The sequence below is a fragment of the Quercus lobata genome, chromosome 5 (assembly GCF_001633185.2).
Source record: "Quercus lobata isolate SW786 chromosome 5, ValleyOak3.0 Primary Assembly, whole genome shotgun sequence".
Classification (NCBI taxonomy): domain Eukaryota; kingdom Viridiplantae; phylum Streptophyta; class Magnoliopsida; order Fagales; family Fagaceae; genus Quercus; species Quercus lobata.
The window spans coordinates 9699308-9714705 of NC_044908.1; the positions used below are offsets into that span (position 1 = coordinate 9699308).

General features: G+C 32.4%; 1 protein-coding gene across 2 annotated transcripts; it reads right to left on the reverse strand.

Moving 5' to 3' along the window:
* Positions 1-1256: 1256 nt before the first annotated feature.
* On the reverse strand, positions 1257-7976 carry LOC115991669 (probable phospholipid-transporting ATPase 4). Of its 2 annotated transcripts, none has more exons than XM_031115503.1 (11): positions 7743-7976; positions 5184-7114; positions 4980-5090; positions 4370-4646; positions 4191-4279; positions 3966-4053; positions 3675-3884; positions 3392-3517; positions 2642-2740; positions 2292-2483; positions 1257-2201 (listed from the first exon to the last, which is right to left on the reverse strand). In XM_031115503.1, the coding sequence occupies exons 2-11, from the start codon at positions 6992-6994 to the stop codon at positions 1545-1547; spliced, it is 3660 nt and encodes a 1219-aa protein (XP_030971363.1). In that variant the 5' UTR covers positions 6995-7114; positions 7743-7976; the 3' UTR covers positions 1257-1544. The 2 variants fall into 2 exon arrangements, with proteins under 2 accessions (XP_030971363.1, XP_030971362.1); XM_031115502.1 differs by having other exon boundaries at positions 3675-3905.
* Between the last annotated feature and the right edge of the window lie 7422 nt (positions 7977-15398).

Consider the following 15398-nt stretch of genomic DNA (forward strand, 5'->3'; position numbering starts at 1 on the left):
ATTAATAGTTAAGGTTTGCGTCAACTTTATATCTACTCTACATTCACACTATGATCTATTTGCACGGCACCTCCTCATTGTGATAATTTTCTTAATTAGATAGCATCCTAGGCCATTACTGTCTTTTCAATATTCTCCTCAAAATTTCTAGATAATGTTCAAATATTTCACAAATGCATTAAATTCCAAGTCTCTAAACCAAGCTGAATCAACTGCAATCTTGGTCAAACAGGGTAGATTATCATTTCTAGAATATTAAAATAAAAAATAAAATAAAAAAATCGAAGTTGAATCATGTAACTTTCTAATAAGAATTGGTTGATGTCATAATAATGACTTGATTGACGTTGAACATGTCAATTGTTGGTAACAAATTCAAAGGTTGATGACCAACAGACAACTGTGGATGAGAGATTGAATTGGTCCCATTCTTCTCTCCAAGAAATTATAATTAACTTATTTTTGTTGACTGGATTTATTTGAACTTATTTGATTAAAATCATAGACTTGCAAGAGGAACTTCTTAGCATTTTAAAGGTGAGCTGCATCATTTGCAATCATTTTCTGTAACAAAGTTTTCTTTTCTGGTTAGGATTTTGTAACTCATCATCATCTTTTTATTCACATTCATGAAGCTTAAGCCCCTCAAAAAAAATTTTAAAGACTTCCCTTTTAAAAATTGAGGGGTCTAAACTTGAGGGAAGAGAGAGAGAGACTTAGGCCATATCTCCATAAAAGGGAATAAGTAAAACCCAAATTACAGGAGATTGGATTCCTTCTAGTCATATGACAAAACAAAGCTCAATGCACACAAGGTGAGATAGAATTAACAGATTTCAATAACTTGGTGTTTGTCAAATAGAAAACTACACAAACTCAAGAGAATAATTAGGTGCTTAAAGAGTTTTGAACATCCTCATTTCTCAAAAGTAGGTATTTTGTCACTTAAATGGCCCCATAACATGGTGGGAGTATATCATGTTTCGGGTGTATACACCCATCCTCATACAACACGTGAGACCCACTACTAGTGTATGGGTCCCATGTATAGTGGGTCCCACGTGTTGTGAGAGAGCTAGATGTATACACCTAAAACATAATATTCTTTTGCCATGACTTGAGCACAAGTATGCTTGAGTCAATGAAAATTCTCCAGCTGTACGGCCAAATATAGGTGCTTTAGCCGTTGTAAAAGTGAATAAAGGAGACGAGTGAAGGGATGTACAAGAGCAAGTCAATACCCACTTCGGAAAAAGTATTTTGAACAAATATAGGATGATATATATCTAGAATTTGTAAAGAAGCCAATTACAGCCAATAGTGATGTGCATGATACCCAGACCAGACTCCAGTTTCTATCTTCACAAGCTGCTAACTCTATAAATCTCTATAAATGTTGTACATACAAAGCTCTAATACATTTCTATAACGAATGAAACTGGATTAAAATTACAAAAAAAATTATAAAAAAGGCCACTGTATAAAACTATGAATGGCTACAAACCCTAAGAAAATTTTCAAAACTGATAAAATCATCGGCATGATCATGATGCACCCAAGTTTGAAGAATGCTTCTTTTGTAGCCTCCCTCTCAACTGCCTAATCTTTGCCTCCACCCTTGCTGTGAACCCAATCTTGGTTTCCTGTCTAGCCTTGGATCGCTCCCTAGTCCACATGTGTCGATCTTCAATGTCTTTCTTGTAGTACTTGATTTCTTGGATGATATGATGATCCATTGGATTAAAACATCTTTGGAAAGATATGTGGGCAAGGTAAGGAAGATTACAAGTGATTGTTACTAAAAGGGTGGCTGCCCAATAAATAGGAGCAGGACCAAGAACTTCAACTAGAATTTGGTAGGCATTTCCAGAAATAAGCGGTGACATCATGCCATAGAGAAAGAGAAACAGGTACCACGTGACAATGCTGCCCCAAACCAAGAGGTGTTGGATCCATGTGAAGTGGCTCATAGTGAGTGCAATCTGGCAGTTAACAGCCCAGATGATGCAAGTGAACATTGTCGTACCTACAGCTTCCATATCAGCTGTCTCGCCTCCAACACGGAATGCCTGATCATAGAATATGACAATGTTGAGGAAGAAAATAACGAGGGAGGAATAGAGACCGTTGCCCATCCAACCCAGTATCCTGTACCAGTCAAAGAACAGGTTTTTGGGTCCTTGCTGATATAGTGCAGGGAACTGCAAAAGCATGGCGGATGTGTTAGTATTACAGCAGGGATAACTGGAATATGGAGGAAGCACCACTTTGGGTGTTATCATCATACTAACCTGTAGGCAGACCTCAGAAGAGACGTCTTGTTCAAAAACTCCAAGTGAAATGACAGGCAATGAGGTAAGTATAACATTAAACAATAGCATGTACCAGTCATCATAAATTGACTGTCCAGAAAAGGCCGCAAATGCCTCAAAGTAGAAGAGGGTAAGACCAAATGCTATATTTTTGTAGAAGAAATAGCAAACCTGAATGGAAAAGATCCCAGGTTAAATGAGGATAAATTACATAAAAAACAAGCACATGCACACAGCATCTTCATTTCTGTTGATGCATATGTTTGTGAGCGTGCAAGTGTGCATGCATAGTTGAAAATAAATGATAATCAAACATCAAGATGGTTTACCATCTGAGCAATCCTCTTGTAGCACCAGTGTCCATGTACTACCAGAAGTCTCTCCAAAAACCGAAACTGGGCAATGGAGAAGTCACTAGCCATCACAGCCTGCAAAAAGTTACTAGTTATGAGCTTCAATGCAAAGAACGAGTGCAAATATATCCTTCTAAAGAGAAAACCTCATGCACATCTCATGCCTCTATAGTCCATACAAGGATGAGCATTAATCATTACCAGCTAACTAGCATATAGTCCAATGTCCCAGAAAACAGTCAAATATAAGCAAGAAGAAACTTAGAATTGGACATTTAAGTGTGGATTTGGTCACCCAAATTTGTGAAAATACATTCAGACAGAGCCTGCCTAAGGGGTGTGCCAAACCTCCCGAGACAGAGAATAATAAAAATACAAATGGATCTAGGTTTTTTTTTTTTTAAATTTAATTTATTTTTTATTTTATATATGGATAGTACTAGTTCTGGTAAACAGAAGCAAATTTGACACCATGTTCCTGTCTAGAATCCAACTTGAGACAGAAGATTGTAAACAAGAATGATGTCCTACCTTTGCTAATCTAAATTAAATTTTTGCCAGACATAAAATTCTGCAATCAGAAACAATAAAGCTATATGACATTTATATTTTCGCAAATTTTTGAGACAGATGAAATATGTATGAATTCTTGAACCGAAAAAAGAATGTACCAAATGCATTTAGAGAGCCATTAAGCAGAAAGGGCCAGTCAGACATGTTACCAACCTGCATACCCTCAACCCCACTGATGCCAACACCAATGTCAGCTTCTTGAATCATTCCAACATCATTTGCACCATCACCTATAGCTAGGGTGGTTTTTCCAGTTCCTTCTTTAACTAACCTGGTTACCTGGTGTCAAGAAATTGAAGATATGAAGACAGATCCCAACATAACAGCACATATATAAGTCTACATTTATGAGTGACACTGATTTGATGATTGAAAATCAGAAAGCAAAATATCTGAAGACAGTGCAATGTTGACACGCAGGAAACAAAGATCCTACCTCTGCTTTTTGCTTGGGAGAGACACGACAGCATATGACAGATGAACAATCAACCGCTAATCCCAAAAATTGATGCTTCATATTATCATCTAAAACATAGCCTAAAGTTTTCCCGTCAATAATCAGTGCAAATGCAGCATGTGGGTCCTTCTCCAGCTTTATCATCTGAGTGGCATTGGTGATTTGATTCAAAATGTTCTCTTTCGCACCCTGTTCAGTGACCAAAAACAACTTTTAATGAAGGCAATTTTCCGAAATTAATTCCTCTATTTCATTTTCGAAGGAAATTACCTCTTTGCCATCTTTGACTAATGCGTCTGAATTTGTCGTTGTTATACAGATCTGCTTCATTCCTTGTCGAAGTAAACTACAGGCAAATCTGCATCATGCGAACAAAACAGTCATTATATTTATTGTCTGGAGCATCTCTCAATAAAAAGTCTGCTTTCTGTAAGTTCCTCAAAAGAAGTACTATGCATAAAGAAGAGCCTTCTAATCAATTAGAAAGATACAGACCCTATGTTGATTGCCGTTTCCATCTTATCTCCTGTCAAAACCCAAATCTTGAGACCAGCTTGTGCAAGTTTATCAATGCACTGGGGCACCTAAAAGGGAGAATATTGCAATTAAGTAAAAGCAAACCAAAAGAGCAAAATATTCATATTATTATAGCTAAAAAGGATTATTATGTCTACCCCTTTTTGCAGTTTGTCCTCGACAGCAGTAGCACCAACAAGTATCAACTCTCTTTCCATCATATCTGATACCCTCTCAAGCATTGCTTCTCTATCACCCCCAATAGATGTTTTGGCTTTCTGAAATTCGTTATTCCAGGTGGCATACTGGGACTCCTCAATCTTTCTATAAGCAAGTGCCAATGTACGCAATCCAGCTTCTCCATATTCATTCAAATGCCTGGTAGTGGTTTCCTCATACATTTTTCCATTCTTTGAAAGTCGATCAAAAATGATGCTGCGTAGTACAGGGGAGAATGCATGGGTGTTAAAGAGCCTGAAACCAACTGTTCTTCTCTCCCGCTAAATTAAAGAGAAGAGTAGAAGATCCAAAAAGTATACATAAAGCTTGATGCTGAATTTTCAGGCTTTAGATTTTCTTATTGCATAAAGCATTTAAAAGGTAGATAAATGAAATATAGTTTAGCCTCAACAAAATTTAAAATCAACAAACCCTTGGTGCCATATGGAAGCTGATTAAAGATTTTTTGTAGAGGCCATTTATATCATATATTCAGCTGTCAATCTCTGAAGCAATATCAAGAATTAGAAGGATATTCATGAGCCTAACCTGTCAGCACCTTTGCACAGAAGCAGAATTTGTCCCTCCTGATCTTGCACAATTACAGACATTCGCTTTCTTTTGCTGGTGAAATCCAGTACATTCAAAATTTTATACTCCCTGTAAAGGTAAAAAGATGCTAAGTCAACAAATATCTGTAGATGAAAACAATTACCAAAAGGGCTACATTATGTAGGTCAGTGGAATTCTTACTTCTCAACTGGCTCTCCAGAATTGGTATATCTTTCACGGACAAACACACTTGATTGAGTTCTTCTAAAAAATTCAAAACCAAATTCTCTCGCTGCAACAAGAAAAGCCCCTTCATCAGGTGACTCTGCTTCATATGTAAAACTCCCAGTGGCTTCATTATACTCAGGAATTGCAGTGTGACAAATTGCTAATATCCGGAAAAATAATAAATGGACATCAGCTTTGGGCTCTTTAGACCAATTTCCATTCATCAGGCGACTGTCCTCAAAGCTAAATCCCTTTATGGTAGGTTTGAGATCATTTTCATTACTAGAAGTGATGACAGTCTCTAGTTCAATTTCAGAAGCTCTTTCGACATTATCCCGTGAAACATGTCGACCACCTCTCCACTTGGGAAAATTGGAAAGGTCTACTTCCTCCTCCTCCTGAATAGCCATTTGTTGTACAGCAGCAACTTCAACTTCACTAGAACGCACACCATATGCTGTACCAGCGATGGAGCACTTTAGAAAATCCATCTGATTGCATGTCAAAGTGCCAGTTTTATCAGAAAGGATTGTGTCTACCTGACCCAATTCCTCATTCAAATTTGACGTCCGCGCTTGTGCAGTATTCCCACTCTCTTCATCATACATATGTATGTCTTGGTTAATGAAGGTTGCTTGCAAAACCTTCACAACCTCAATTGAAACATAAAGCGAGATGGGTATTAAATATCCATAAAGGATGAGAGCAGTGATCAGATGATAAAATCCAGACAAGCTAGGATTTGTAGGATCAAATACGCCATCAGGTTTCTTGGGTTGTAAGTACCACCAGTCCGGGACTTGGTACTTAGTCTTCACAGCAAATCCCAGTGAGCTGATCAATGAGATCAATACAAGGAGAGTGAAAAGGATGTATATAATATTATCCATCTTTTTTTCTATTGTGCTCCTTTTCGAAGGGGATTTTGTCGCATTCTGCATGACTTTGCTATCATGACCAGTGAAAACCACCACACCATACACAAAAGCTGTATTCCTGAGCTTTGAATCTCTGAGGAGAATCTGAGTAGGATCAAGAGGAAAAACCTGACGATCATACTCCAAATTACCCACAAAGGTGTAAAGACTGGGGTTTGGGTCTTCACATCGGATTTTCCCCAAGAAATCCTTGAAAGATTCATCATTGTCCAAAGACAAAGTTGTTTCCAAACATCTCTTTACTTTCAAGTTTGTCTCACCATCTAAATTCATAGTCTCCACATAGCAAATCCCATCCTCATAACTTGACGACAAGAGAAGCAAATCAGCAGGAAAGAAATGATCCTTTTCCACTTTCAATACATCTCCCACCCGAATCTTATGCCATGGCCTATAACCAAAAACACCATCTCCTTTATGAACACTAACTTTCCGGAGATTAACCTTCATATCCTGAACAAACCTACGTGAGTCTTCCAGGGCTTCCTTCGCCATACTGAGCCCAACAACAAACGCCAAAGGAGCAATCATGCTAACAGGAGTAAATGGCGAAATTGGTGTGAGTGAAAGAACAGCAGCCAAAAGAAAGTACAAATTAGCAACCCTCCGGAATTGCTCAAAGATTGCCTTAGGTAAGAACGTAACAACATTATACTTCGTGGTTGATATATAATTTGAGCAGTACTTCAGAGGTTTCTTCTCATGGAGATGAGGTTGGTTGCATTGTACAACTCGTGAGCCTTGAACTGCATTTGGTCCTTCAGTGTCTGTGGTCTGAGGCTGGAGGCATGAGAATGTGTAAAGATTGCTCCGCCGGATCTTTGACCTTATCCTTCCCCTTGTCATCTTTCCAAATTTCAGCTCAAGACAATAATAAGTGACACATGCCAAACAAATAAAACCCGAATCTCCTTCACAAATGAATCTAAGGATTTGTCCCTTATGTCCAATTCCTTCTTCTAATACCTAATTATACAAACCCAGATGGAAATTAATTTAGCACATAATGTTTGAAAATATGCAGGCTGCAATATCAATAAAATAACACAAATAAAAATTCAAACTTTACGTATTAAAATCACCACATTCATTAATGGATTCTTAAGGAACAAACTTTACGTATTAATAACCTGCATATGAATGCTTGCAAACCCAGATTTGCAAATTATGTGAAATGGTGTCATCTTTAAGGAACAAATAAGGTCTTTACACAAATTCACCACTGTAGCTACAAAGATCCTCAAAATTACAAACAAAACTTAAATTCAACGATACTTGTTCTTTTCATTATATATGAAAATTTTAAATACATTACAACAATATTTCAGCTAAAAATTACAAAATTTATTACCAAAGAACAAATTAAATAAAAGAAAAAGTAAAGATTTTCAAAAACGAAAAAAAAAAAAAAAAAAATCTGAAACTGCCCAGCTAAAAATGTAGGAAACAGTCATAAATACCAGTGCAGATTCCTCATATCAAAAGCTACAATCTCACAAAATAAACCAAAAAAAGGCCAAATTTTGTAGGGAAAAAAAAGAAACCCAGATGGAATAATTATTTAAAAAGCTCAAATTTTTATAAGAAAAAGTACCTGGAAACATGAGCCCCATTAATCTCCAGGAAAAACTGGCAAAAACCCATTTACCAAAAGAGAGAGAAATGGCTTGTGAGTTGCAGATCAAAGAGGAAGACAAAGGTTAGAAGCAAAGAACAGAAAAGCTTTAGAGAGAGATTTGACAGGGTTTTAGGCCACAGAGCAAGGTCCTCTCATCGTCCAAGAAACAAAGTCCGAAACCAATGTCAGAAATTTCCGGGCCCTCCTCTCCTATATTTATATTTTACCTCTCTCTCTCTGGTTTTATTAATTTTCTTTTCTTTATTAGGAAAAAAAAAATTATACTTTCAAAGTGTCAAATTACAAAATTGTAATTTACTTATTATGTTTTTTTGTAATTTTTAATGTCTTATAAAAATTTTAAGGTACAACAAAATTCCCTAACTATATAAGGTAGTAAAGTTGTTAATAGTGAATAATAAAGTAGTGTCAAATCAGTGATACACTTATTGATTTAAATTTTCATGTAAATCCAGCTTATCAGTTATGAAATTTAACGTGGAAATATTAAGTTATGGTTCTTTTTAATTTTTTTTCTTAATTGAGTAGTGTTGCCTAAGATGTACTGGCAAAGAGAAATAAATTTGGAGCTGATTGGAGAGGACCAGTCTAACACTTCCCTGGATTGCCAATTGTGGGTCCTACATAATCCCACGTGGCAGGTCCTTAACTGAGACGTGTTGTACCTCTTTTTTTCCAACCAATAATAAAATAATTCTAGAAAAATGGGGTTACTGATTTTAGTATTAAAAAATAAAAACACTTCGAACAAAATTTTGTTGATTTTGTTAATTTTGTTATAAAGTACTGGGTGCACCTACTTGTGGTTCTAGTTTTAGGTGGTACTTGAGCTATAAGATATTCCTGTCCAGTCCCTAATCTTGTTTACATAGTTTAGTTGCTATGAGAGAAAGTTTAGGGACATTTCATTTTTATCAAATGTGATTCAATTTTAATGAGAGTTTAGGCTATTGAGTATATATTGATTTTCTTCTATAATTAAATTCCAAGTTTGTGGCTTAACGTTTGCATAAAATGTAGATTATTTTGAGGATTCAATTAAGTTGGACATCATATATATATTCACCTCTTCTTCGTTTTGTTTGTTTGTTTTTTTTTTTTTTTTTTTTTGAGAAATTGTTAGGAATTTTTTTGATACTCACAACAACAGAAGAGAGGGGGGAAATAGAACTCAACACCACACGCCAATACTAAAATTACATGCAGTAGTTAGTACTGTGAAGCAGTATATATGAGCCCACAAACACACATCACCACAATTGATGTGGGACTAAGGTTGAGAAAATTGTTAGGAATTAGTTGTTTGATTTCAGTTTTCAGTTTTTTATGTTAATGTTATTGTCTATTTTGAAAATGTTTTTTTTTAAAAAAAACTTTCACATTGTATATATGTATATATCTATAATTTTTAAATTTTTTTAATGAAACTTTTGATTACTTGAACCAAACAAACAACTATAGGGCATGAATTATATGATAGCATAACAAACTATAGACTTGTGTTCTCCAACTCTGTTTTGAGAATGTATGCAAGGCATGATTTTGGTGGTCAATTTGAACAAGGAATTCATATAGGAGAAAATCTTGGTAATCTTACTAGGATTCATCGGATCAAATGGTTGTCAATTAGCTGGTAAATTATATATATTTATGTATATATCTTCAATGGGACCTAAAGGTGAGGCCTCCCACTCCATTTCCATGTGGTTCAGCCAGCTGCATGTCTAATTTAGAGAGAGGGGAGAAAAAACAAAAACAAGAAAAGCAACTTTAAAATACAGCATTTGACTTAGTTTTTCCTTTGTTAAATTATCTAGTGAACAATATTTTTTTTGTGTTTTTAATTCTGTTTGGCCAACTATCAAATTTGACATATTTTAATTGTTATAACAATTAACAACACAATGGCACGTTACATGTTTTTTTTTTTTTTTGGGTGGGTGGGGGAATTTAATTAGCTATAGTTAGTGAAATATTTTATTTCTTACTAATACCCCCCAAAAAAGATTTTTTTAAAAATAAAGAATTAGGTCTTGGTCTATAGTTTATAAATTTAATGATCATTCCATTGACCCTAAGCCAAAACTATTGATACATACATTGTTTTCATGTCATTTTCTCAATCATTCGGTTCTTGTTTTAAAAACCACGAAATGGAAACAAAAACCTATTTTCAGATAATATCGATATTGTCTAAAACCGTTTATCGTTTTTGGTTTACAAATAAACTAAAAACCATTGAAAACCAATCTATTTCTTTATGTCCTCTAAAATTCTTTTTTTTTTTTTAATAAAAAATATGAAAACCAAATAAATTGATAATTATAATTAACCACCCTAAACTATTGAGATATTAGCAATATGCAACTTTTTTTTTTTAATACATCAATAAAGAAGATTTGAACCCTAAATGTTTCATTTGGAATTATTAGGAGATACCAAATAGTTGAAATACAAGACTCTTGACTACAATATATAATCTAAACTTTAAAAATTTGTAATCAACATCATAGTTCGATGCTAATTTGCAATGCCTATTCGAAACATTTAAATTAGTGTAAAAATTAATAATTTAGTAGACAATTATCAACCCTAAACTATGAGAGCATTAGAAATAGCTAGGCACTTTAAACTATGAGAGTATTTGCAATATATGTCCTAAACTATAAGAGCATTTTTAATATACACAACTACTATGAATGATTAGACATCACAAATTATTCTCATATTATGTTGCTGATTACAAAATTTTGAAGTTTATGATACACATTAGATATATACACATATTCATATAGTTTAAGATGACTATCATTTATCAAAAAATAAATTAAATTGGAAATTATATTACGAATGTGAAAATATCAACCAATTTTCATTAATTAAAGCATGACCACTATACATAAATGCATTTAATTGACCCTATATTGTGTACAACCAAGTGTTGGTCATTTGGAAGTTTCCTTTGAAATTAAAATGTTATTAGACTTTCTTTCCTTTCTTTCTTTTCTCCATTGCTCTATTTTTTATTTAATTTTTCAGCTATGTATGTGAAAACATGTTCAAGCATTGATTACTAATTTCAATTTGAATATGGCATTGCAGACAAGATTCTATATTTGAATTAATATTAGATTATATCATCGTTGACTGTTTCTCATTGTTTACCATGCACTTGAATAAACTCCATGGGTTCAAGGACTTTCTCAAGCCTTCAATTTGGAATTTATACATATATATTGGACAGTTTTTGATTAATTTATTATTTTTTTTGGTCATATGAACATTGTCAATATCGAACCCATTCTTCTTCTTCTTTTTTTGTGTCAAGTACCTTTGGTCTAGGGCTTCTAGTAAGGTAAAAATATATATTATTTTTCTTTTCTAATTGATTTTTTGAAATACTTAAAAAAAAAAAAAAAAAAGAGGAAATTTTGATGTAATCCCTGACCATATTTATATAACATATTAACTTCACAAAATGGAATATCCAAAAGTAAATATATATAATATAGTGTTGTTAGTTGCAAGTGTCCATCGACTCCACGTTACAATCATAGTATTATATATCATCCATAAACATCAAAGTAATAAACATTAATGTTTGAGCAGGTGTTAGCCAATTGTCAAATTTAGAATCCTTATTATAATTTGCGGTAGGTTCTGTTATTTTTTTCAGGTGGATCCACTCCATCAGGTATGCTTTTAGTTGAAAACTATTAGTTTTTGAAATAGCCCACACGTATGTCGACTATGAGTGACATGTGGTTCACAAGTCACAACCACCATTTTTCTTTTTCTTTTTTATTTTAAAGTAAAAAGTAACATATCCATTATGATAATTCTTAGTTTATAAATTATCTACTATAAATTTACATTATAAACACAAAATGTATACAATTTTGTATACATTTGTAAAAAAATGTAAATATTTTATATTTTTTTGGTATAAAAATATATATAATATTGTACAAATTTTATATGTCTAAGATCCTATAATATAAACTCACATAACCCTACAAAATTCCTATTGATTTTGCTGTTAGTATAAACGTATAATATATGATAGCTCTGAGGAATTTTGTTTTTCTTTCTTTTCACTTTTCCCAACCCTGTTATTGGATCACCGACCAGTTTTACACGTATGGATTGTGGAAATTCATGCAAAATAGACTGCAATGATTTCATGTCTTGAACGGGACCAGAGGTTCCTGTTGAAAAGGAAAAGACTATGAAAGAGAATGTAGAAGTACAGTTTTAACCTTTTGTTAATTTTATCCATCTATTTTTCCCTTTTTGTTGGTATAAGGTGAGGGTTTTCAATTTTCATTCTTTCAAACTTATGGGATTTTTTTTTTCTTTTAATCTGATTTGATTGAATTAAAAGAGTAAAAAATAAGTTTCTGTAACTTACTAATTAAGTAACCAAAAATAATGTTTCTAAAAAAAAAAAAGTAACCTAAAATGAGAAAGTTTAAAGTATTGGCTCACTAGAGGAAAAGACATGTACATATTGGTGGGGAAGGCAGGCCTTGGCCTGGCAATTCTCAAAGCCATACCTATTTGTTTTCGCAATTTTGTTATATTAATTTGCCTAATACTTCCAAATATAATAATTGTCCTTTTGAGGAGTATGACATATGTACCTTAACATAAATACTATCTATCTTCCATTTTTTTTTGGGTCCACTTCAACCATTCAAAAAAAAAAAAAAAAATTTGGAAGGGAACATTATTACATTTATTGTCTTTAAAATCAAAATTTACTATTGTACAATTTATTCTCATTAATTTTCTTTTTTTGAGAATCAATTTATTCTCATTAATTGAGTAAAATACATTCTCAAAAAAAAAAAAAAAAGAGTAAAATACCATTTAGGTCCCTAAACTTTATCCAAAGTTTGTTTTTATCTTTAAATTTTAAATAATTATTTATTCATTATCCTTAAACTTTACAAATTTTTTTTAGTAGTTTAGACACAAAAATAGGATTGAAAAAAAAAAATATTTTTTTTCAATAGTTTAGGGACGAAAAAAAAAAAAAACTTTTGGTAAAGTTTATGAACATAAAGTAAAATATTTTCAATAGTTTAAGGATTAAAAATAGACTTTTCAATGATTTAAGGATGAAAAATAAAATTTTAAAGTTTATAGATGAAAAACAAATTTTTAGAACATAAAGTTATTATTTATCCAAAGTTTGTTTTTTACCTTTAAATTAAAAAAAATTATTTATTCATTATCCTTAAACTTTATAAACTTTTTTTTTAATAGTTTAGAGACAAAAATAGGAATAAAAAATAACTTTTTTTAATAGTTTAGGGATGGGAAAAAAAAATTTTGGTAAAGTTTATAAACATAAAGTAAAACATTTTCAATAGTTTAAGGACTAAAAATAAACTTTTCAATAATTTAAGGATGAAATTTATTTTTTATTTTTTAAAGTTTAGTGATAAAAAACAAATCTCGTACTATATATAAAAGCAGAAACATTTTCCTGCAATTAAGGTTGTGTTGCCACATAAGGAAAAAAAACCCACTTTAAAATTTGTCACGTTTACCACTAAAAAACTAATAATTAGAAAATTCATATTGAGTCTTGCAAATGTCATATGTTAGCATCAGAACATCAAAACCCCCTATTACTCGGTCTTCCAATTGTAAAAAAATTTGCAATACTACTACAGTACAGTCTTATATGTATGACGACACTGTAGCAGGCTTGTATAATTTTTTTATTACTTTATTCTCTCTCCTTCTTTCACTTTCTTTTCTTCTCCCACTTTGTCTCTCTCTGTGTCATCACTTTGTCCTCACTCCCCCTCTCACATCTATCTCGTTTTAGTAAAATTAATTTAAGGATTAAAATATTATTTTACTCTTATTAATTTGAACATAAATTGTGGATTTCAGTTAACTTAACTAGTAAAGTCTATAATGATTGAATAAGAGATATAGGTTCAATCTCCACCTATACCCAAAAATCGATTGGTGTCTTAGTTTGATGATAAAGAGTTATTATTAGGAGTGGACACCATAAGATGAAACTCTCTTTAAAAAAAAAATTGAACACAAATATAAAAAATGAAAAAAAAAAAATTGAATAAAATGAAGGGCACATTCAATTTTGACAGGATGGGTTGGGGTGTAGATAGACTTTGTGCTCCATTTGCTGTAGATAATCTTGGAGCCATTACACCTCTTTTGATGTAATTAGTTTGTTTATAAAATATAATCCTCTCTTTTTTTTTAATCTGAAAAAACAAAGTTTTTATATTCTTTTTTTTATAAATATAGTAGATATTACACCTCTTTTGATGTAATTAGTTTGTTTATAAAATATAATCCTCTCCTCTTTTTTTTATCAGAAAAAAAAAAGTTTTAATATTCTTTTTTTATTATAAATATAGTAGATACGATAATTCTTTTATAAAATTGTGCCTATATATATTGACAATTTCAAAGTGGAAAATAGGTTGGAACATGGTAATGGACCTAATCACAGCATTGAATAACAAATAAATAAAATAGGAGGAAGTAGTAAAGTACACGAATAATGAAGTATGAAGTATGAACTGTGTGATTCATTTGAAAACTATTTCCTTTCACATGGTATTGTATTTGGTCCAAAACTTGAAAAAAAATAAATATATATATATAATTTTTTTTCCCTGGAAGTTCAAGTAACACGCAAAGGTAACATGCAACAAAGAAGGGTCCTACGTACAGTTTCAAGTCAAACACGAAAACGCGCGGCACCTGATTAGTGAGTCCTTCTTGCCTCTTCCATGCATGATGGTCAAGTCTCAGAAGCTCACACGTTTGCGTGTTAAGTTTGCCAGAGCTTCATGAAGAAAATTGAGCCATTCTAAGACCACATATTATTTCACAATTTTTTTCCGGCAATTTTGACATGTTAAATTGTGAGCGGTTAATCATTTTCTACTGATTATATTTTGCCACATTATAATTATGACAAAATATACTATTCTTTTTTTCTACTAATTACATTTTACCACATTATAATTATGACAAAAAACTATATAAAATTTTGTCGGCCTAGATTTTTTGCAAGAAAATCTTGGAAAGATTTTTATTAATTAATAAAATTGGCTTGTACTTTGGTAGCTACCTAGGTGGGATGGTTTTTTCCACAAGTACGACATCGTTTCTGACCCCATCTAGAACAAGAAGAGGATGAGTATGTGAAATTTGGGACCATTCGTTACTAGATATGCAAGTCATGGCAAAATTGATGTGACTGATAGTGGGGAAAGAATATCAAAGTCTTGGTCTTTCTCAAAAAAAAAAAATATATATATATATATATATCAAAGTCTTGGTCTTCCTCTTTTTCTTGTTCCCTTCCTTTTTACTTTTCTAGTTTTTATGAGTTGTATTATTGTTCTGGTTTGGGTTTTCTTCACTCCTTGTTTTTTTTTTTTTCGTGGGTCATAAATAGACTCCTTCTCAGAATTTGAATTGGTGGTAAAACCCTTTGATTTTTAGAATTCAAAGACATAATATATATATATATATATATTTATATATTTCTTATAGGAAGTGGTGGCTATTCCGATATTACCATTATTGGGAATGATGTTGGAGAGATTA

What these genes read in the sequence shown, in the direction of transcription:
- LOC115991669 (XM_031115502.1), bottom strand. Translation starts at nt 6,994, where the DNA reads ATGACAAGGGGAAGGATAAGGTCAAAGATCCGGCGGAGCAATCTTTAC. An exon ending in TCTGGAGAGCCAGTTGAGAA is followed by an intron (nt 5,091 to 5,183) that starts GTAAGAATTCCA and finishes TTACCTTTACAG; the next exon opens with GGAGTATAAAATTTTGAATG. An exon ending in ACAAGAGGATTGCTCAGATG is followed by an intron (nt 2,484 to 2,641) that starts GTAAACCATCTT and finishes TTTTCCATTCAG; the next exon opens with GTTTGCTATTTCTTCTACAA.